Source organism: Oncorhynchus mykiss, chromosome 2 (assembly GCF_057628025.1).
Source record: "Oncorhynchus mykiss isolate SJ-2025 chromosome 2, ASM5762802v1, whole genome shotgun sequence".
Classification (NCBI taxonomy): domain Eukaryota; kingdom Metazoa; phylum Chordata; class Actinopteri; order Salmoniformes; family Salmonidae; genus Oncorhynchus; species Oncorhynchus mykiss.
Genome location: NC_143023.1, coordinates 25,909,082 through 25,933,840, shown reverse-complemented (window position 1 = coordinate 25,933,840; position 24,759 = coordinate 25,909,082). Strand labels below are relative to the sequence as shown.

Genomic DNA, 24,759 nt, shown 5'->3' with positions numbered 1-24,759 from the left:
AAAGAAGGGCCCACCAAAGACTTTTATATAACCAAGATAAACCTTAGCTTGTCATTTCCAATGGGAACAAAATAGTCATAGTGGGCAGAACAAGCAAGCGCTAGCGCTATCCTATTGGCGCGTTGTAGTATGTATTTTGCATATTTCCGTTAGGGAACGCCTACCCTTTGAAGTGCTCGTGTGCAATAACTCAATTCGACTTTGCACTCCTAAACAGCGTGATTTTGTAAAACGTTTGAAAATGGCGGAGTCTACAAGACTTAGTCTGTTCTGTTCATAATATATTCTAGTTTTGGGAACAGAAAACTATATTGAGATCAAATGTTTAATTGATGAGAAGATTTGTAGAATTTCGGCCAAAATCCATCTCGTTACATCTTCTCCCACTGCGCGCCAGTGGGCTTCCTCTCACTACCATATTTGGTAGTTAGTGGAAACGCCAACCGGATGCTTCACATTTATACATCCACTGAAATATCTGTCTGTGGGCCCGCTGTTGATCGACTACATCGGCAATCCTTTTTAGTTCGCACTCTGAGTCGCAGAAGGTTGGTTTGACAAAGTTTACTCATCGAATGGCTATTTATGCAATTATATTTATTAGATACGGATACATTTTCCATTCAAATCTCTTAGGTTATTATCTACTCATTAGTATTATTAGTTCGGTATCATGTATGAAACGTTTTATACTTTTCTTCAGTAGATTATTTTAGTCTAGTATATTCGTAAAGGGCCATGACATTGGCCTTTTCCTTTATACTGTAGTCATTGGCATTTCCTCAATTGGTTTGCTTAAATCCTGCATCCTCTCTCCTCCGTCCTCTGCAGTGGTGTATTGGAGGGTATATTGCTGTATTACCATATACAAACTTATTTTTCAGTGGGCATTGGGTATACAAAGTAATGGAGGGATACGCCAAAGTAATGGAGGGATACATAAAATGATTGCCTCCAAGTTTCTACGGTGAAATTTTGACTATAGGCTACATCTGCTTACTAAAGAATTGGCACTTCCTCGACCACTCAACCACTTATCGTTTTCCAGGTCACAGAGGAGAGAGGCTGGAGGAAAGAGGATGGACTTTTACCCAAATGAGAAAAGAACATTGTGGAAGTGTGTGTGTGTGTGTGTGTGTGTGTGTGCGTGCGTGCGTGCGTGTGTGTGTGTGTGTGTGTGTGTGTGTGTGATGCACCATCGAGAGTAGCACCAAGGCCCGCTGAGGGCGCTATTACTTGACGTCAGGACAATAATAGCACCCTCTAGCGGACCTTGGAGCTGCATCGAGAGCATTATGACTGACTGCATTGAGAGCATTATGACTGACTGCATCATCGCCTGCTACGGCAGCTGCACCGCCCTCGGACGTGGATCTACAGAGGGTGGTGAAAACTGCCCAGCCCATAACTGGGGGCGAGCTCCTAGCCCTACAGGAAATTTACACCAGGCGGTGTCTGAGGAAAGTCCAGAAGATTGCCAGAGAATGCAGCCACCCCAGACATGGACTGTTTACTCCCTTACTGCCTGGCATGCGGTACAGCCATTAGACTGTTGAACAGCTAAACCCTGGCGGCTGTCCACCTGCACCTTTTTTAAAAATTATTATTATTATTTACTTTAAATTTGACTCCCTTTTCTCCCCAATTTCATGGTATCCAATTGTTAGTAATTACTATCTTGTCTCATTGCTACAACTCCCGTACGGGCTCGGGAGAGACGAAGGTCGAAAGCCATGTGTCCTCCGAAACACAACCCAACCAAGCCGCACTGCTTCTTAACACAGCACGCATCCAACCCGGAAGCCAGCCGCACCAATGTGTCGGAGGAAACACAGTGCACCTGGCTACCTTGGTTTGCGTGCACTACGCCCGGCCCGCCACAGGAGTCGCTGGTGCGCGATGAGACAAGGATATCCCTACCGGCCAAACCCTCCCTAACCCGGACGACGCTAGGCCAATTGTGCGTCGCCCCACGGACCTCCCGGTCGCGGCCGGCTGCGACAGAGCCTGGGCGCGAACCCGGAGTCTGCGATGCAGTGCCCTAGACCACTGCGACACCCGGGAGGCCCCACCTGCACCTTAAGACTATTTGCACAGAATCTCTGCATTCCCACTTCCCTCTCCCTCTCACACACATACACAACACACATACCTATTTATTATTTACCACTCTACCTTGCTCCTAACTAGTCACTATTCACTTACTACTTACTTGTATATAACAGTACACTGACATACAGTAGTATATTCACAGTATTTTTTTATTACCTTCTTTTTTATTATTGACATAGTATTTTGGACTTGTTACGAGAATTTTCAATTCCAATGATGATGACTCAACTATTTCATAACTTTGACCAATTCCCAGAGGTTTGTAAGACCCTGGGTTTAATAATAATTAGGCAAAGTCTGAGATTCTGCAAAAGGTTAATTCTTTATTCAGAGAGCTCTGAAGTCAGAAATGCAAAAACAGTCATTTTATAACTCCCCCCCTCACACACACACACATAAATTCCTTTATCAGGACTGTGTTAGTTTTACCGCTCATTTTATTATTTCTGCAATGTTGAGGAAGCTTGCATGTAAGCATTTTATTTCACCGTTTACGCTGTATCCTGTGCATATGACGAATAAACTATGATTTAAGTGTGTGTGTATGTGCGCAAAAAATAGGATTTTGACATAATCCATTTTTATCTTTACAATTTATCTTCCTACACATTCACTGTAAACTTAATGAAATATACAAATACACATAGTATGTTCATCTCTATTATCATTAACTCAAAAGTAAGATTATTTAAAAGTTGAGGGTCGGTTTCCAGGACCCAGATTAAACATATTCCTTAAAAAAAGGATGCTCAATGGAGCAATCAATTGAAACTAATTGCTTTTTAGTCCAAGACTAGGATTTCTACATCAATGAAACTGGTCCTTATTGTTCAAACTACATTTTAAAAATTACAACATTGAGTGAAAATCAACATTCTGTACATACCCTTCAAATAAATTGAAAGCAAACATTTGGGACATAAAAACTTAGCATGGGTAATGCTCACATAGAAAGTTACACTTTCACGATGCAGTGAAAAGGTGCCCAAAGCCAAAACACATGACATTACCAACTATCAAACAATGTGGGCTTCTTTGACACACAATACATTCTAAGAAATTACAGTGAATCACATACATTTGGACACACCTACTCATTCAAGTGTTTTTCTTTATTTGTACTATTTTCTACATTGTAGAATAATAGTGAAGACATCAAAACTATGAAATAATACATATGGAATCATGTAGTTACCAAAAACGTGTTATACAAATCAAAATATATTTTAGATTTTAAATTCTTCAATGCAGCCACCCTTTGCCTTGATGACAGCCTTGCACACGCTAAGAATTCTCTCAACCAGCTTCATGAGGAATGCTTTTCCAACAGTCTTGAAGGAGTTCCCACATATGCTGAGCACTTGTTGGCTGCTTTTCCTTCACTCTGTGGTCCAACTCATCCCAAACCATCTTAACTGGGTTGAGGTCAGGTGATTATGGAGGCCAGGTCATCTGATGCAGCACATACTCTCCTTCTTGGTCAAATAGCCCTTACATAGCATGGAGGTGTGATTTGGGTCATTGTCCTGTTGAAAAACAAATGATTGTCCCACTAAGCGCAAACCAGATAGGATGGCGTATCGCTGCAGAATTCTGTGGTAGCCATACTGGTTAAGTGTGCCTTGAATTCTAAATAAATCACTGACAGTGTCAACAGCAATGCACCCCATCACACCTCCTCTGTGCTTCATGGTGGGAACAACACATGCAGAGATAATCCATTCACCTACTCTGCGTCTAACAAAGACACGGCAGTTGGAACCAAAACTCTAATTTGTACTCATCAAACCAATGGACAGATTTCCACCGGCCTAATGTCCCTTGCTCTTGTTTCTTGGCCCAAGCAAGTCTCTTATTTTTATTGGTGTCCTGTAGTAGTGGTTTCTTTGCAACAATTAGACCATGAAGGCCTGATTCACGCAGTCTCCTCTGAACAGTTGATATTGAGATGTGTCTGTTACTTGAACTCTATTTATTTGGTCTGCAATCTGAGGTGCAGTTAATTACCGATTTCTGAGGCTGATGAACTTATCCTCTGCAGCAGAGTTAACTCTGGGTCTTCCTTTCCTGTGGCGGTCCTCATGAGAACCAGTTTCATCCTAGCACTTGATAGTTTTTGCAACTGCACTTGAAAAAACTTTCAAAGTTCTTGAAATGTTCCTGGATTGACTGACCTTCATGTTTTAAAGTAATGATGGACTGTCATTTCTCTTCGCTTATTTGAGCTTTTCTTGCCATAATATGGACTTGGTCTTTACCAAATAGGGATATCTTCTGTATACCACCCCTACCTTGTCATAACACAACTGATTGTCTCAAATGCATTAAGAAAATTTATACCACAAATTAACTTTTAACAAGGCACCCCTGCGAATTTATATTCATTCCAGGTGAAACTGGTTGAGAGAATGCCAAGAGTGTGCAAAGCTTTCATCAAGGCAAAGGGTGGCTACTTTGAAGAATCTCAAATATTAAATATATTTTGATTTGTTTAACACTTTTTTGGTTACTACATGATTATATATGTGTTATTTCATAGTTAATGTCTTCACTATTATTATACAATGTAGAAAATAGTAAAAATAAAGAAAAACCTTTGATTGAGTAGGTGTGTCCAAACTTTTGACTGGTACTGTGCATGCTATGAATAGAAGGGCTATGGTACTGTTCTTGGCATATACCCCCAACCTACAGTTCACTCCCTTTCAGTCATGGCTCCACCGTTGGAGCCTGCTCTGTGTTCATATTGTTCGGTTGAGACTGTGCAGAGGTGTCACCATTGCTTCTGGAGCCGTACAGCTCATTGTCCACCATAGGCTGCTGGGCTTGACTTAAGGGTCTATTGGGGACGGGTGGGGCAAAATGGGATGGGGGCACAAAAGGCTGGTAGATGCCCACCTCTGGATGTTCAGAGACTGTCCCCAGAGAGTGCGGCTTAGTCTCTGTGGGCCCAGTAAAGCTCTGGTACACATCCACAGCCGGGTCACCATAGACACCCATCTCTGCCCCATCTCGCAGGAGATGGCTGTATACAAGTGTGTCCTCGATCGAGGCGTAGATGTGGGACTCGTTGTCTTTTCGTGATTTGGGGAAACTCCCGTTGTGCCCTGGCAGGAAGCTGGTACCGTTGGGGTTGTAGGTGGACACTTGGTGAGACAGCTGCCTTTTCTTCTTTCTATTCAACAGGAGGGAGATCAAAACACATTAACACACACAAGGTAGGCTACTGTATAGAGAGCAAATTATGTTGTCTTAAATAGTCACACTTATTAAGTCCCAGAATTATATAAAGACCCTATGTATGTGCGCACTTAGCATGACACATCAAATCAAATTTTATTAGTCACATGCGCCGAATACAACAGGTCTGTAGACCTTACAGTTAAATGCTTACTTATGAGCCTCTAACCGACAATGCAGTTTAAAAAAATACGGATAAGAATAAGAAATAAAAGTAACAAGTAATTAAAGAGCAGCAGTAAAATAACAATAGCGAGACTATATACAGGGGGTTACCGGTACAGAGTCAATGTGCGGGGGCACCGGTTGAGGTAATATTTACATGAAGGTAGAGTTATTAAAGTGACTATGCATAGATGATAACAACAGAGAGTAGCAGTGGTGTAAAAGAGGGGGAGAGGAGAGGGGAGCCAATGCAAATAGTCTGGGTAGCCATTTGATTAGGTGTTCAGGAGTCTTATGGCTTGGGGGTAGAAGCTGTTTCGAAGCCTCTTGGAACTAGACTTGGTGCCCCGGGTATAGCTTGCCGTGCAGTAGCAGAAAGAACAGTCTATGACTAGGGTGGCAGGAGTCTTTGACAATTTTAGAGCTTTCCTCTGACACTGCCTGGTATAGAGGTCCTGGATGGCAGGAAGCTTGGCCCCGGTGATGTACTGGGCCGTTCGTACTACCCTCTGTAGTGCCTTGCAGTCGGAAGCCGAGCAGTTTCCATACCAGGCAGTGATGCAACCAGCCAGGATGCTCTTGATGGTGCAGCTGTAGAACCTTTCGAGGATCTGAGGACCCATGACAAATCTTTTCCGTTTCCTGACTGGGAATAGGTTTTGTCGTGCCCTATTCACGACTGTAATTGGTGTGCTTGGACCATGTTAGTTTGTTGGTGATGTGGACACCAAGGAACTTGAAGCTCTCAACCTGCTCCACTGCAGCCCCTTCGATGAAAATGGGGGCTTGCTCGGTACTCTTTTTCCTGTAGTCTAAAATCGTCTCCTTTGTCTTGATCATGTTGACGGAGAGGTTGTTGTCCTGGCACCACCCCAGGTCTCTGACCTCCTCCCTATAGGCTGTCTCATCGTTGTCGTTAATCAGGCCTACAACTGTTGTCATCTGCAAACTTAATGATGGTCCAGGATCCAGTTGCAGAAGGAGGTGTTTAGTCCCATGGTCCTTAGCTTAGTGATGAACTTTGAGGGCACTATGGTGTTGAACGCTGAGCTGTAGTCTATGAATAGCATCCTCACGTAAGTGTTCCTTTTGTCCAGGTGGGAAAGGGTGGTGTTGAGTGCAATAGAGATTGCATCACCTGTGGATTTGTTGGGGCGGTATGCAAATTGGAGTGGGTCTAGGGTTTCTGGGATAATGGTGTTGATGTGAGCCATGATCAGTCTCTGTGTGTGGAGTAAAGGTGGTCCAGAGTTTTTTTCCCCTCTGGTTGCAAACATTTAACATGCTGATAGAAATTTGGTAAAATGGATTTAAGTTTCCCTAGCTACTAGGAGCGCCACCTCTGGGTGAGCGTTTTCTTGTTTGCTTATGCCGGAATACAGCTCATTCAATGCTGTCTTAATGCCAGCCTCTGACTGTGGTGCTATGTAAACAGCTACAAAAAATACAGATGAAAACTCTCTAGGTAGATAGTGTGGTCTATCATGAGACACTCTACCTCAGGCGAGCAATAGCTCTAGACTTCCTTAGTAATCATGCACCAGCTGTTATTTACAAAAATACATATTTCGCCGCCCCTTATCGTACCAGACTCCGCAGTTCTACCCTGCCGGTGCCGCGTATAACCAGCCAGGTGTATTTTGATAGTGTCGTCATTCAGTTATGACTCCATGAAGCATAAGATAATACAGTTTTGAATGTCCCATTTGTAGTTTAATTTTCCGAGTAGGTCATCCATTTTATTGTCCAAAGATTGCACGTTTGCTATCAGAATGGAAGGAAGTGGGGGTTTATTCGATCACCTACGAATTCTCAGAAGACAGCCTGTCCTCCGGCCCCTTTTTCTCCGCCTCCTCTTCACGCAAATCACGGGGATCTGGACCTGTTCCCGAGAAAGCAGTATATCGTTCGCGTCAGACTCGTTAAAGGAAAAAAAGGATTCTGCCAGTCCGTGGTGAGTAATCGCAGTGCTGATGTCCAGAAGTTATTTTCGGTTGTAAGAGACAGTAGCTGCAACATAATGTACAAAATATGTTTAAAAAAAACAAGTTACAAACAAGGCAAATAAACAAACAAAAAACACATTTTACTGGCGGCACTTGTATGACTACAATGTCAAACAAGTAATCCCGTATTACCATTTTTCGAAATAGCTATATTGTAGCTATATTAATATAGACAAGCTAAAGTACAAGTAAAATACACATAGCCTTGTTAAATACAGGTTAAATAAAAAAATGTATCTCCACAACAGTCCACCGTTACTGTTGCACTCCACTCCAGCAGGTGGTGATGGTGTAAAAATGTGTTTCGAAAAAGAGCATGTGGAACAGGAAAAACACTTGCTAGCAGCTACTCAGCTAGTTAACTACAAAATGTTGCCTAACATAAAATCATTGAGGATGTTGCTTAACATGCGATTAAAAGAGGCTGTCGATGAGCTATTCCGGGCAGTTGAAACAACGATAGCAGAGTACCAGCAAGAATTTTGCCGTTCAAAAGAGGAGAAAGACCGAACGATAGCAGAGTACAAGGAAAAAGTGTCCCGTTCGGAAGAAGAGAATGCCCGGCTACAGAGGCTGCTGGATGTTGTTCTTAAACCAGAAATAAGGTTACAGAGACTTGAAGGTGCGTTACTTATTAGCTAAGCCCGTAACAACCATCATTTTATACAGATACCTAATGCATGTTGGTAAATTACATTTGAGTCATCACTAAATTTTCATCCAATTGGCGACAGATTTTCATGCGTTTTTCATTCTAAAATCAGCATTAAGAAAATTCGAATTTTCCCCACCAGTAGCGTTTCCACCAAACGGTGTACACAATGTACTTTTTCGTTTAAGGTTTCATGTACCGAATCAAAATCAAAAGTTTAATATGTTTTCATCACATGTTCAACTCTACCAATAGTTTCGTCACAAACTGTCCCGTTAAATAGCAAATGTGCCTACTCTGGTCATGGCACGTGTGTTCTAGCCAACAGCTCGCATAAAACCTACACTACAGGCTGTGCGGGTAAACTAGTCTACATGAGATTATTATGGAAAACAGCGATAATATAATTATTTGTAAAGCATCCATCAAGTCGTTTGCACCGCCTTTTATCGCATAATGTATTTTACCAAAACAAAAAGATCACACTGTCAAACGAACATATTATCTGTAGGCATTTATACAACTGTACCGAAACTTCCAGTTTCCATCACAGCTATCGTGTTTTTAAAAAAGATATATATGGTATGACTTGCATAAAACTGTCTGGAAATGTGGTTACTGTGTAGCTCAAAAGTTACATGTATCTGGCTAGAACACATTTCTTGTAAGCCAGCATCTCAGCATTTGAATGTACTAGCTAAGTATGCCATGCTCTTTTTCCCACAGACCTCCAGCAGCTCACTCTCGCCATCTCTGAAGAGGAGGTTCCCCTTGAGCAGCAGCACTGCAAGCAGGATTGTAGTCCCGGTCTGGGGCAGGAGGACCCTTCCCAGATTAAAGTGGAACAGGAGGACCTATGGGTCATCAGTCAGGGACGAGAGCAGCTTCAAGCGATGGATTATGATACTGATGATACGGATGATTCTGCTGATACAGAAGCCTTGATATCTACTGCCAGAGTAAAATGTGACTATAATCAGAACCCAAATCAGTCCTCACATATTTACCAAATTTTAACCCAACGTGAAGAAAACACAGAGAGGGATGAGCTACCCAGCACCACAACGCAAATTGAAGAGATTAAAACGGAGTTCTTCAGTGACTCTCAGCCCGCCTCTGCAGTCAATTCAGACTGGTCTGAAACTCAGAGTGAGAGCGGTGAAAGTGTTGATCGGATGGAGAGTGAAGGACCTCCACTCAAGTCAAAGAGAACACAGACTAAAGCTGGACCAAGCTTCCATGTCTGTTGTCACATCTGAAATCCCCTATCTCCAGTAATGCTGTTCGTCATTGTAGAATATGTGCAAAACCTTATCACTAGTGATCTAGTGATTCATGCCCATAGACATGCACAGCTATCTCGGTGTGGTATCTGCGGAAGAACCTTTGAGTCTGTAGAAAGTTTTAAAGAACAACTACATTTTCATGTTGCAAGTACAGGATCACTTTCTTGTTACATCTGTGGTATTTCACAGAGGATGAGGAGGTTTTGCTGGAAGAGCAATCACAAACTGAAACTGGATCGCTGTCTTGTGTAAGAAACGTTTTGAAACTCGCCAGGGTCTGACATTGCATATCAGGACTCTTGAAGACTGCCCCGACCTGGGCCTATGACCCGCAGCCTGAGCCTGTCCTGCCTTTTCTAAGCAGACTTTTTTTATTTTTTAAGTTGTAAAAACAATGTGAACGTGAGGGAGGCGTAGCGCTGTATTGTCGTAATCAAACTTGATTAGAACTCTACTGCAGTTTTTGCTGAAGAAATGACTGAAAAAATGCTCCAGTTCCATATCCTAGTAAAGGAGGCCTGAGTGAGGCCCATGCGCGTCTGCTGAAGGTCTGTGTATACTGAAATGCATTTTTTTTTAAAATATCAAATAAACTATTGAATGGAGAGTGTCACGAGTCGGCTTCTAATGCATAGTTGCCATATGTACTCAAAAGGACGGTTTCTCAGACAGATTAAGCCTAATCCTGGTCTAAAAAGCACTTTCAATGGATATTAATCTCTAGTTGAATAGGAACAATTATAACCACATATGTGCTAAGTGGCATAAAGAAATCAAAGGCCAGACACCTTGAAAGTTAAAAAACCTTCAACATGGGCTAAAACACTAAAATACACCAATGCGTATTGGCATAGGCCTTCATCAGGATGTCCTTAGCACCTACTTGTGGTTATAACTTTTGTATTACCATTCCTCTGCAAGAGCACTTGTGGTTGTTTTGGAATACGCTCCTGCTACTTTTTCTTTTTGGAGATGAATCTGTCTGAGAAACCATCCCAACATTTATCATGAAGCACTAGAGAAAAGGTAGCTCACTTACTTGATCACCACACAAACCACAGCCAACACAACCACCATGAGAACCAGCAGAGCTGCCACCGCACTCAGAATGCTGGTCAGAAGCAGGTCTTAGGAACAGGAACACACACACAGGTCAATATTCACTGATATCCCATTATCAACCCACTCACTAACATAATAATGTTTCAAATCTGGAGGCTGATAACACTTAATATACAAAACATTAGGGACACTCTTTCCATGACACAGACTGACCAGGTGAATTCTGGTGACAGCTGTGATCCCTTATTGATGTCACTTGTTAAATCCACTTCAATCAGTGTAGATGAAGGCGACAAGACAGGTTAAAGAATTATTTTTAAGCCTTGGGCAAGAACAGGGTATAGTAGGTGCCAGGCACATCAGTTTGTGTCAAGAACTGCAATGCTGCTGGGTTTTTCAAGCTCAACAATTTCCCATGGTTATCAAGAATGGTCTACCACCCAAAGGACATCCAGCCAATTTGTCTCAACCAGGGCCGGTCCTTGCCGTTCTGCCACCTGTCGTAGAATTACAACATTATGTTAATCACATTACTTTTATATTAGAATGTATCCCTATATTAGTACATTCACACTGTCTGTTATATCTAATAGGCAACAGAATAGTGTTCTTAGAACTCTATGTCTATGTGTCTGAGAGGAGCCGCTGAGATTTTAACGCTGACAGTAGATTTACGATGGCTTGGTGATAAGACAACATTCCATCCCATGATTACTGTCTGTGTGCCTGTCTGTCGGTGCCAGGGAGACCCTATCTCCTTTTTCTCTCCCATATGGCAGATGGAACACTGAACTTAGACACTAGGTCATTCCCTCAAATGATTATGTTACAGTAGTATTTCTGTATAAACAAGCAGTAAACGACCTTGAGACAGAAACCTGTTGCGATGTAATTGTGATGTCTGTTGCATGAGAGCACAATGTACCTTTGTATAAATTCTCTCATCTGTGATTTGTCATGAACATCCAGGAGGATGGACTTTGCTATAAAATGCTGTGACTTTGTCCTGCTGGTTGAGTTCTCAGGGATCACCTCCAGGGTGGTTACTGACCAACTCCATTACTGCACTAATTAAATAATAATGTTAAATTGTTTTGAAGAAATCTAAAAGTCCGTTGATTAGAATAATTCCACCACACACCCTAGGCGAGACCAAAACTACAATACTCCCATTAAGCAAGAAAAAATGTCTAACTTTTTAAATTGATTTGTAAATCAAGGCCGATCCGGACTGCACCAAAAAATGACACCCAAAAGGAGTTGGTCCATGCTTCCGTGCTCGCTGAGGTGTAGCCTGAAATTGAATTCTATGAATGCCCATCAATGTGGTACGCCTAACGTTTGTAAAACACACAAAGAAGACTTCCAAAAGACGTCGGCTTGTGCTTACTGGGGTGTAGCCTACCATGTGGCCCCCAATGGAATTTTATGAATGCCCATCCATGTGCTAGGTAGGCCTACTGTTTGTCAAACAGGTCGTTTCATTTGCTTCATTAGTACGGATTCCTGTGACTAATCAGTTGGACTATTTAAGCTCTGAATATCAGCTACCAACTTTATCAGGAGTTATCGTGAGCCTATTTGCACAGCGTGAAATGCAAAAGTACTTTTTTGCTATGATCAGCTTGTCAAAAATGGAGAGATACAAAATTGAAACCACTGATCACGACAATGGGGTGAAACTCCTGGAAAACAGTTGTGATTGTCCGTTCCATATTGTCCATTTAACTTTGACCTATCCTGTTTTTAGGATATGTTAACACGACAACACATTTTTTATTTGATTGAGCTCCATTTAGGTTAGGCTATTTAATGGGAGAAACCTGTATGATGTAAAAAGTGTCCGTCTCATTACATTGTCATACATTTTATCTCCAGTCTGTAGGCTACAGAAAAGGCCACATACTCTTTCTACCATAGCCTATATCTGCTACATGATTCATGTTAGATCATTTTTTTGACTGAATGTTGGTGCAGAGCAGAATATTTTGCGCCCTTGCCTTTGACAAAGTGGGCACTGCTTATCAAAGGGTGGCATCACCGCTCACCTAAAAAAAAGGCCATATGCCACTGGTTGAGAAAAACTTTCATTTTTTGGTCAGTTTAGCTGAGAAAATTGTCAGTTTACCTCAGAAAATGCCACCCTCGTCAATCTGCCGCCATAGGCAGCTGCCTCATCCTACCTAATGAATTCTGTTTGTTCTGAGGGCAAAATGGGGGGAGTGCAACTCAATATTAGGAAGGTGTTCCTAATGTTTGGTATACTCAGTGTAGTAAGACCAGAATGAACAAAATATTAGAATGGTATAGAGAAATGCTGAGAAAGAGAAACATGGAGCGTTAGATTTTCACTGCAATTTCAAATTCACTTTAAACAAACAACCTATGGAGAGGGCCAGAGGAAGAAGGGAGTGAGAGGAGATAGAACAACATTGCTTATCATGATGACTGCTCCACATAGTCGGTCACTCACTCTTATCCTTGTGCAGTGTGATCTGTGTGAGCATGCTGAAGTCTCCTCTCTCAGGCATACAGTTGGACATGTTGAGGTAGAAGCTCTCTGAGACAGTGATCTTCCTGCCTGCCTCCTCGTCCTCCCGCCGGCTGTACATCTCCTCCAGCGAGCCCAGGATCTGCACCCTGATCAAATCAAATGTATTTATTTACAGCACATCATAAAGTGCTTTACAGTAATCCGGCCTGGACCCCAAGACCAAGCAAGGAAGAAGCAAGACCACAGTGGCCAAGAAAAACTCCCTAGAATGAAGAAACATAGAGAGGACATCTCAGAGGGGTACCCCATTCTATTCTAGTTGTACCTGATGCCTGTGTGGCGGTTGCTGCACTTGGGCTGGCTGATGTTGTCGAACATGAGGTGGGCTTCCAGCTTGGAGGGGACATTGACGATCCAGGACACAGTGGAGTAGGACTTCATTCCCACAGGCCAACTAGGGGTGGCCAGGAGAGTTGGTACTCCTGTCATTGGGTATACCGTGAAGATGTATCTCTCTGTGTGTACATCAGGGGGATAATAACCTATGTGCAGTTATAGTACTACTTTTATGTAAAACAATTAATTAAAGTTGTAACTTCATGGCCAAAAGTATGTGAACACCCGCTCGCCAAACATCTCATCCCAAAATCACGGGCATTAATATGGAGTTGGTCCCCCCTTTGTTGCTATAACAGCCTCCACTCTTCTGGGAAGGCTTTCCACTAGATGTTGGAACATTGCTGCAGGGACTTGCTGCCATTCAGCCACAAGAGTATTAGTGAGGTTGGGCACTGATGTTGGGCGATTACGCCTGGCTCGCAGTCTGCGTTCCAATTCACCCCAAACATGTTCGATGGAGTTGAGGTCAGGGTTCTGTGCAGGCTAGTCAAGTTCTTCCACACCGATCTCGACAAACCATTTCTGTATGGACCTCGCTTTGTGCATGGGGCATTGTCATGCTGAAACTTTGCCACAAATTTGGAAGCGCAGAATCCTCTAGAATGCCATTGTATGCTGTAGCGATAAGATTTACCTTCACTGGAACTAAGGGGCCTAACACGAACCATAAAAAAAAAAAACGTTGGACTGCCAGATGGTGAAGCGTGATTCATCACTCCAGAGAACGCCTTCACCTGCTCCAGAGTCCAATGGAAGTGAGCTTTACACCACTTTACACCACTAGCCAACGCTTGGCATTGCGCATGGTGATCTTAGGCTTGTGTGCAACTGTTCGGCCATGGAAACCCATTTCATGAAGCTCCCTACAAACTGTTCTTGTGCTGACGTTGCTTCCAGAGGCAGTTTGGTACTCACTCGGTAGTGAGTGTTGCAACCGAGGACAGTCAATTTTTTTTACGTGCTACATGCTTCAGCACTCTTGTGGTTCCATTCTGTAAGCTTGTGTGGCCTACCGCTGAGCTGTTGTTGCTCCTAGATGTTTCCACTTCACAATAACACAGTTAAACCTTTAATTAAAACATGTTACCTGCAATCTCCCTGGTGAAGGAGATGTTGAGTAAAGGATGTGAGAATGGCCACCTCTCTTTCCCTCCCATGGTCGAGGCTGAAGCTGTGATGGACACGTTGGTGTGGACCTGGACTTTGTGTATGGCTCCCTGAGGGCAGAACTGACCCACGGTGGTGCCGTCATCGTCCTCGGCCACGGTGAGAGTGACAGAGCCGTTGCAGGGTTGTTCTGGCAGGGACTGCCTCAGGTTGCCAGTAGTGGGCAGGAGCTCTACCGTGCCATGCTGAGGGGGACGGAGGATCCAGGTGACACTGCCCAGGGGGGCGGGAAGACACCTCTCCAGGACGGGCACCGTCAGAGGGACAGGGGCTGCTGCTGCTTGGCAGCCCCTCCACTGACGGCACTCTGAGAAATGGAGAGGAGGTAAAGGATACAAACCAAAATAAAGTTGAATATATACCATGAGTTTGTGGTGCCTTAGGATCTCAAGAAGGACAAAGTATTTGTTCATCCTAATTACCACACTCCAGATATTGTTTAAAGTGTAAGGGAAGCCAAAAATGTAGCATTGAATTGCAGTGATTGTTTAGTTAGGGCTTAAGGCCACAGTCACACACATGTTGAACGGTATATCATGTTATTCTTCTATGACGTCAAGCCAGACCAACACAATGAGAAGTTAGTGACTGGGAGAGCAACATAGTGTTAATAATAATGCTTATGGTTATATAACTTAGAGCAGAGCAGGGTTACTAGTTAGGCCTTAGTTACCTATGATTCTGATGGCGGTCAGTAGCAGCTCCTGACATGGGCAGTCCTGGAAGGATAGCTGAGAGATCTTCCCTGAGGGAACAGTGATTTTCTTCTGGATGACAGAGTTCAGCTTCAGCTCACAGTCAGACATGAGGTTAGTCTTCTCAATATGGAGGGAAAGCCCCCGCTCTTTCCTCAGGTCCACGTTGCACAACACTGCAAAGTATGTCACAGTAAGAAATCATATACATGTAGCTGCACATCCACTTCCACTGACTAACTTACTATAACTCATGCAGGCACGCAGCAAAATTAATACAAGGATTTCACATTTAGGAAGAAGAATACCAAAAGTCTGCCCCAGTGGCATCTGCAATGTTAAAAGCTGTATACAGTTGAAATCGGAAGTTTACATACACCTTAGCCAAATACATTTCAACTCAGTTTTTCACAATTCCTGACATTTAATCCTAGTAAATATTCCCTGTCTTCGGTCAGTTAGAATCACCACTTTATTTTAAGAATGTGAAATGTCAGAATAATAGCAGCGAGAATGATTTATTTCAGAAGTTTACATACACTCAATTAGTATTTGGTAGCACTGCCTTTAAACATTTTGGGTGGCCTTCCACAAGCTTCCCACAAGAAGTTGGGTGAATTTTGGCCCATTCCTCCTGACAGAGCTGGTGTAACTGGGTCAGGTTTGTAGGCCTCATTGTTCACACACGCTTTTTCAGTTCTGCCCACAAATGTTCTATGGGATTGAGGTCTGGGCTTTGTTAAGGCCACTCCAATACCTTGACTTTGATGCCCTTAAGCCATTTTACCACAACTTTGGAAGTATGCTTGGGATCAATGTCCATTTGGAAGACCCATTTGTGACCAAGCATTAACTTCCTGACTGATGTCTTGAGATGTTGCTTCAATATATCCACATAATTTTCCTTCCTCAGGATGCCATCTATTTTGTGAAGTGCACCAGTCCCTCCTGCAGCAAAGCATCCCCACAACATGATGCTGCCACCCCGTGCTTCACGGTTGGGATGGTGTTCTTCGGCTTGCAAGCCTCCCCCTTTTCCCTCCAAACATAACTATGGTCATTATGACCAAACAGTTCCATTTTTGTTTCATCAGATCAGAGGACATTTCTCCTTGAAAACATCCACAGGTACATACAAAGTATGTTAATAAGCCTTTCAGAAGCTTCTAAAGCCATGACATCCTTTTCTGGAATTTTCCAAGCTGTTTAAAGGCCCAGTCAACTTAGTGTATGTAAACTTCTGACCCACTGGAATTGTGATACAGTGAATTATAAGTGAAATAATCTGTAAACAATTGTTGTAAAAATTACTTGTGTCATGCACAAAGTAGATGTATAGTTTGTTAACAAGAAATTTGTGGAGTGGTTGAAAAACGAGTTTTAATGACTCCAACCTAAGTGTATGTAAACTTCTGACTTCAACTGTATATTAAAGCTACAGTAATCCCTTTTGTGGTTGTAAACATTAACCACAAGACAGAGTGGTTTGTCAAATTACCACTGATCTAAAAGCTCCATGTTATTATAATGAATTGTAATATGTTGGATCTGTACAACAACAGTAGATATTACCACTACTACTACATTATCTAAATACACGTGACACTACACAACAATTGGCCTTAAAGGGATGGTCACCCATCCTTTTGATACTTTATGATAATTTGGACAAGATGAGCCAAAAATGCTAATATACAGTGCATTCGGAAAGTATTCAGACCCCTTCATCTTTTCCAAATTTTGTTAAGTTACAGCCTTATTCTAAAATGGATGCAATACATTTGTTCCTCATCAATCTACAAACAATAGCCCATAATGATAAAGCAAAAACAGGTTTGTACATTTAAACATTTTAGAAAAAAATACCTTATTTACATAAGTATTCAGACCCTTTGCGATGAGACTCGAAACTGAGCTCAGGTGCATACTGTTTCCATTGATCATCCTTGAGATGTTTCTACAACTTGATTGAAGTCCAGCTGTAGTAAATTCTATTGATTGGACATGATTTGGAAAGGCACACACCTGTCTATATAAGGTCTCACAGTTGACGGTGCATGTCAGAGCAAAGACCAAATCACCAAGACTCTTTCTAAAGCTGGCCGCCCAGCCAAACTGAGCAATCGGGGTGGAAGGGCCTTGGTCAGGTGGGTGACCAAGAACCCGATGGTCACTCTGACAGAGCTCCAGAGTTTCTCTGTGGAGATGGGAGAACCTTCCAGAAAGACAACCATCTCTGCAGCACTCCAACAATCAGGCCTTTATGGTAGAGTGGCCAGACGGATGTGATCTGGAGGAAACCAGGCACCGCTCATCACCTGGCCAATACCATCCCTAAGGTGAAGCATGGTGGTGGAAGCCTCATACTGTGGGGATGTTTTTCAGTGGCAGGGACTGCGAAACTAGTAAAGATTGAGGGAAAGATGAACGGAGCAAGTCTCTGAACATCCTTGAATTGTCTAGCCAGAGCCCGGACTTGAACCTGATCGAACATCTCTGGAGAGACCTGAAAATAGCTGTTCAGCGACGCTCCCCATCCAACCTGACAGAACTTGAGAGGATCAGCAAGAAGACTCGAGGCTGTAATCGCCTAAACCTGTTTTTGCTTTGTCGTTATGGGGTATTGTGTGTTGATAGATGAGGGGGAAAAAACGATTTAATCCATTTTAGAATAAGCCTGTAACGTAATAAAATGTGGCAAAAGTGAAGGGGTCTGAATACTTTCCGAATGCACTGTATGTACCATGACTTCAGTTGAGTCTCAGTGGGAGGAGCTATAGGAGGATTGCCTCAATGTAATGGCTGGAATGGAAAAGATTGCCTTCTGTGTTCATACGTTTTAGGAATTGAGAGGGAAAGAGCAGGGCTTTCCACAAACTCACACATGATTCATCCTCTCCTTTTTTACTAAAGCTGTGTTTTCCAAACCTTTCCTGGAGAACACCTAGCCATTCCACTTCCCTATTCCAGTACCAGCACACTGGATTCAAGTTATCAAGAGCTTGATGTAGTTGACCAGTTGAATCAGGCATGCTGGTAATGGAAAAGATAAAGTCAGTCAAATTGCTGGGGATAATCAAGGAGGGTTTTGGAAAAAGTTTTGTAAAGCCATCTAGTTTATTGTACACAGTGTCCTGTAGTGACCTGGAAGACTCCTCCTCTTGGCTGAAACCTTGAAGTGGAGGGAGAGACCAGTGGAGCCGTCCCCGATCCTGTTCATCTCACAGTTCCTTAGGATCAGGGAGAAGGAGTCCCGACGTTGGGCCGGCTGGGGGTCCGACAGCTTCTTCACCACCGCGAACCGTCCGTTACCGTGGTGATACTCCACAGCCGGCTCCTTCTTCAGGCACTGCGGCTGGGTCTGACCCAGGAAGACAACCGTAGCGTTGTGTTTGGGAGGGACCACAAACTTCCACTCCATCAGGTCATCGTCAGGGAAACTATTCGGGTAGTTTGGAGAGAGCAACTCCAAAGACGACGTCCCTTCCGGTAAAGTCACTTTGAGGACAGCAAGTGCTGAGGGACAATGATATGTTGATGAAGTGTCAGAAAATACAATGTTAACCAGGTCCATTAAATCATGTCTGTGGCCATGACTAAAAACATACAGACATAAGTCATCCATTTATATTAATGAAAACAATGTGATTGTGTGTCAGTTATCTGAAACCACTGTCTGACCAACTCACATTTGATTTCCTCTCCAACAGACACGTTGAACATGGTGGGGTTCAGTTCCCGTCCTCCAGTGACCTCCAGAGAGAACCTGCCCTGGTTCAAGACCTGAGCCCCAGAGACGCTGCCGTTCCTGCAGTACGTCCCGATGGCAGCCTCCCCTGTCCTCTGGAGGGCTAGCAGGGTATACGTGTGCTGGTCTGGACATCTCTCAGAGGGCAGGATCTGTCTCATCCCCATCTGGGTGAAGTCCAAATGGAACGCCCGTGGAACCGGGGCCTTCAGGTTCCAGATAAAGGTACGGTTGAAGTTCTGGAGTGGAAGCGTTCCGGTTCTAGACTCACTGGGGGTGATGTCTCCATTACAGGACTTTGTGGTACAATCTGATGGAAGGAGGGTAGGAGTTAGAGGAAGTCAATACAGAGACACACACACAGGTATGATCACACACACAGTCACATATGGACTATGTATTATGAAAATGCACACAGGTATCCCACTTGTAAGCACTATGTAATAGCAATATAACTACAGTGCACAATGTGCCTATACTGTAATGACACTGTATTTCTGTACCATGTGGACAAGCTATAGACACTCTAAGGACACTATGGACACTCTAAATACCATGGAACTACCACCATTATATATCTCATAGAGAGTTCTTACCTATTTCCCTGATCACCTCCACAGTAAAGACTTCCTCTGGTTTGGTGCAGGTGAACACCATGTTCACAGCAACTTTGGGGTCTGTCAGCAGCACCACATAATCACTTCCAGCCCTGGAGCAGGACTTCTTCAAGCCTGTACCGGTGCATACCGTACACTTTGACCCCCTGCTGCGCTCTGAACTCTGGCTGATGTTGAGAGTAGTGCCCTGGTCAGGGGTGAGGGTCAGTGTCACACCCTCTGAATGAACAACAACCAAGGAAGGGATTGATGAATTAAGGTAGAAGAGTGGCATCAGTTGGGGAGGCAGGGTTGTTCTATACCACATGGGTATTTTACATAACCACACCTCTATCAAAACTATATTAATTTGTACAAAACATAAGCAGAGTCTTAGAATACAAAACAATGTCCTTTTTCTCTCTGACTGTCATGTGGGACTATACTACTCAGTAGACAGAAAAAACAACTGATCAGTTTTTCTCAGCCTGACCTCATGTCCTTTTTTTGCCACAGCATGTTAGAAAAGACTCATATGACTGAGGGAGTGTGTAGGGAGATGATCGATTTCAACAGCTTGGCTCCACTTCCTGTATGACTAACCAGCCCCACGTCTGTGAGCTAGGGCCTACTGAACAAACATAGGCCTGGTCGTTCAACAGTTCAGACTGTCATATATCTGTGATGCTGTATCCGTAAATGTCCTTATCTTTAGACAATCACTCACTTCATCTCCCTCTCTATCTGAAGCACACACACACACACAAGCGCTCTCTCTCTCTCTCTCTCTCTCCTTCTATCTGTCTGACTTATGCTTTCCCCAAAACCTTACCTAGTAAAGTAGCCAAGATATAATCTGATTGTGTGACTGTTTGACATTGGAGACGTTACTGGGAAGCCTTGTTTGTCCCTCGCTGTTACATGTACAGCTATTACAGTCCAGCTGTCACTGTTGACACTGGGATAAGATGTGTAAGCCACAACTTCTGGGTGATTGACTGAACATTATTCTGCCTACCTAGCTATATCATTACAAACCAAACTATAGCTATATCATTACAAACCAAACTATAGCTATATCATTACAAACCAAACTGCTCCTACAGATTGTAGAAAAAAAGAACAAAGGGAGGTGCTGCTAGAATACAATAGTAGATATTTGTAAATTGAAGGTGCTCTTGATAAAGGGGTTAATTGGCCATCAAAAAAAACAAAGAGGACCAAGGCACTCTAAGGCCTTTTAAATATATGAAGAGTGCCTGATCCTTGTCCTCCTTGTTTTTGATGCTGATCCTATTGTCTGACCTATGCAAATACTGCCCCCCCCCCCCCCCCCCCCCTGTAATCTTCAATGCAAACTCAGTGGCCCTGGTCTACATATAGAAACTGATAAGCCATTGTTCCACCTGATTCCTAATAAAATATTAGATGAGTTGGAAGTTCTTTCCTTAGTTAGTTGGCCTTTGGATAGAACCAATGCATTCAACAGTGCATTCAACATCATTCCTATTTATCCACTGAACCAGACTCATGCATTAAAGACGTTTCCTATGTCTATTCATAAAGCACAACATGGGCCAGTCAACATCTATGTTGTCTGTCATTTGCATCCCATCTACACACTTTTGTTTTAGGAAACTGACTGGCCTTTCAAAGGTCTGTGTGTGGTTGTGCCAGTGTCAACAACAATTATTTAATGCATTGTCTACCTATATAATACATCCTCTTCCAATTCAAGAATATCCCTGCAACTTCATAATACTGTTAGTGTCTATCAGTAAGTGTTATCATGGGAAACATGTCATAGAACATATCATTGTATATATATATATATATATATATATATATATATATATATATATATATATATATATATATATATATATATACATTTTAATCTTTATAGTATAGGGACAAATGCAATGACCTAGTCATCAAATAAAAAGGAACTAAAATAATTTCCCTATTCTTCAGTTACATTTTTTAATATATTTTTTTTACAGAATCACAATAATCACAAATGTATTACAGTTCACTTCTAAATGTTTAAAACTATTACCAGATTAAAACAAAACCTTAAAATTATAATTCTGTTTACTGACACTCAGCAGTGGCTGGCCATATATTGGACAAAAGGAGCCTAACATTACTCCTTAGTTCAAGAACCTTACATGTTCTGTGGTGAATTGGCTCTGGAAGCCTAAACAGCCAAATACTCCATCTAAACGTGAATCGAATCTCAATTACGGTATGGTTCTAGAAACATAAATCCCTCTAATTTCATATCACATTCAAATCATTTCACAAATGCAACATACAAACTTACTGTACTGTGCACTGTTTTCATTGGTTTTAACACAGTTGCAGCAGAGAGTATTGTGGCATCTGTCTTCCATCTACACACAGGTGTTTGGAGAAGATAGTTAACCCTCCTGCTGTGTTCCGGTCGAATTGGACCGATTTACAAGTTTCTCTCTGAAAACTGCAGTTCATTTCATCTTATTGTCATAAGGTTCCATGACTTATTCCACACAAGGCATCTGAACACACAAAATACATGTTGATGATTTTCATAAAATGTTAAGTGTTTTATTTAACTTTTGTACACCTGTGGTGTTCCCGGTCAAAAATAACCGGTCATAAGAAATTAATGGGTGAGACTACAATTAGTGTATAAAATTTGGTTCAGGCACATGCCCATTCATCAGATAGCCACACTTCCTCTCCCAGACCCCCACATGCATTTGTATTTGAGCACACACACACACACACACACACACACACACACACACACACACACACCCCTTCTTGGCTTCCATGGCAACCCCCACGGGAACCTTTCCCCAATAGAATCTTTCCCCCACAACCACACCTGTTGGCATTCTCACAAACAATTGCAACATTGTTTCAATAATATATAGAACTTTTCTTGCAGGTCTGGTATATAAAGCTTTTTTGAGGCCTTGCTCACAATTCATTCTGTCGCAGCACAATGACCAAACGATTTACTGGATGTGAGGCTCTTGATCATATCTTTGATCATGACACTGGTGAGGAGGAGAGAGTCCTTGTTGAACATTGACACAATGTAGTCTGTGTTAAATAGCACAATATGTTTCACCTGAGTATTTGTTACAGTGAAAATAATCCATACATTGTGCTTTTTTTACTCAAAAACTAGTTGTATGAGCTCAGGTCAATGAGGCCTACAGGCCATAAATAGCAAATAGAAGTTCAAAACGTGTAATGTTCACAATAACTTAAGTTGATAAAAATATCTAACACAACATTATGTGATAATATATGTATTATTATGGATGTATAATCAGCTTTAATGGGGCAGTCATTTTGGATGGACCGGAAACACAGAATTAATTAACATGAAACGAACACAACAGGAGGGTTAATTAGCACAGGTAGTCCACTATGTCTTCAATCTAACCCTATAAGGATGCTTCCCCAAAACCGTACCGCATGCGACGCTTGTTATCGTTCAGACCGAGCATCACGGCTCTTAACAAAACTCCCCATTATGTGTAATGTAATGGAACTGAGTAAGCAGACTTACCTGATAGAACGAACACGGCGTACGCGATCCCCAAAAGCTGCAGAGCCCAGCCGACCGTTGATAAAGTCATGCCTTTATTTTCAGCGTCGGTATCTCAAACGATAAGCTATATAACTGAACAAAAATGGGCACAAATCGCGACTACGGCTTTGGACCTCCGTGTAGTTCTTTCGCTTTGAGGAAAATGGGTTACACCTACATTTGCTTTCCTGCTGTGTGACATCACTTCTCAGGTAAGGCGTTCCTCTTGCAGTCATTCGGACAGGTGAGTTGTTGCTTGAAGAATTGCAACATATTTGAACTCGGTGCCGTTTTAAAAAAAAAGTTTATAGACAAATAAGCTTTAATGTAATACAAAATGAACGGACTGGGGTCTGATATGTATTTAGTCAAATCTAGCCTTTTAGACCTCGATAGCAAGCTTCACTGGACCATATCATTTGGCCACACTATGAACTGTTGTTTATCTTTAACAAACAAGTTAAACTTAATTAAAAATAGGGTGATCATCATTAGACTACGTGGTGCTCAAAAGTTGAAATCCATGACTTGTTATCATGTAATAACTCAATAATAATGCCGCCTTAGATTGTCCAGCAGAGCAGAAGCCATTTTTCTGTAACACTCAAGCACACATGGCAAATATAGCGCACATACCATCTATGCATTAGAGCCATGTGCTGAATTCACCTGACACTCCTAGACAACGCAATAGCTAAAGTTCCTAGACAAGCAATAGCTAAAGATCTGGGGATTGGGACTGACAGTGAAAGAAACAAGTTTGAACCAGCAATGTTATTGATTATCCGTGAATTCACCAGAGATGGTGGTAAGGGCCTGAGATGCAGCAGTGTTCCCTGCGAGGATAAGCTATGACTGGGATAATGACTGTGAACAGGAGCAGCAAGGAGGATCAACAAAAGGGGGTGCAAGGAGCTTGTTGAGAGAGATTATTCTCTCCTTTCACAGACATAATTTAACACAAGGATGCTTCCCACTGGGCACACCATGTCATTTCAACGTGGAAATGTGGGTAATATTTGGTTGAGATGTTGATCAATGAGATTTCAATCTTTATTCACATACTCAAAAAGTCAGCCAGAATTATTTTGAATTCCCAATGTATCACTGTGCTTTCAACCATCTTAAAAGCACAACTAAATTCCAATGAAAAAATGATGAGTTTTTTATTTAGTTGTCATCTAAATGTGTTATCACTGCACTTTCAACCATTTAAAAGCACAACAAAGTTCAAATGGGAATACAATGTCAGATATTTTGTATTTATACAACATTTAATGTGTAATCATTGTGCTTAACCTATTTTATCCCATCAGTTACAATAGTGACCTTAAAAAATATTGAAATAATAAAGAGTCTCAATTAAATATGTGCAGTGTTACATGTTTATTTTAAATTGTCACATGACCAGAGCTGTTTACTTCCTGGTTGCACCATGAGAAGACGATGGCTGCATTAAAGCTCCCAAACAAAAGGTTAGTAAAGTATGTTAACATTCAGATAGGAAAAATATTTTTGGTATACGTCATCTTTAAGGTGTCTAGTATT

General features: G+C 42.2%; 1 protein-coding gene and 1 non-coding gene across 2 annotated transcripts; one reads left to right on the top strand and one right to left on the bottom strand.

The window, feature by feature from the left end:
• Positions 1–2,415: 2,415 nt before the first annotated feature.
• Positions 2,416–23,445, bottom strand: LOC110485092 (CUB domain-containing protein 1-like). The gene is made up of 10 exons (XM_021556142.3): positions 23,191–23,445; positions 19,623–19,862; positions 18,968–19,336; positions 18,423–18,794; positions 15,257–15,454; positions 14,504–14,890; positions 13,343–13,532; positions 12,997–13,163; positions 10,501–10,588; positions 2,416–5,287 (listed from the first exon to the last, which is right to left on the bottom strand). The coding sequence occupies exons 1-10, from the start codon at positions 23,258–23,260 to the stop codon at positions 4,822–4,824; spliced, it is 2,547 nt and encodes an 848-aa protein (XP_021411817.3). The 5' UTR covers positions 23,261–23,445; the 3' UTR covers positions 2,416–4,821.
• On the top strand, positions 7,833–9,925 carry LOC110485094 (uncharacterized). Its single transcript, XR_016485382.1, has 2 exons — positions 7,833–8,145; positions 8,902–9,925. It is a non-coding gene; the product is annotated as an uncharacterized LOC110485094 (transcript).
• Positions 23,446–24,759: the final 1,314 nt, after the last annotated feature.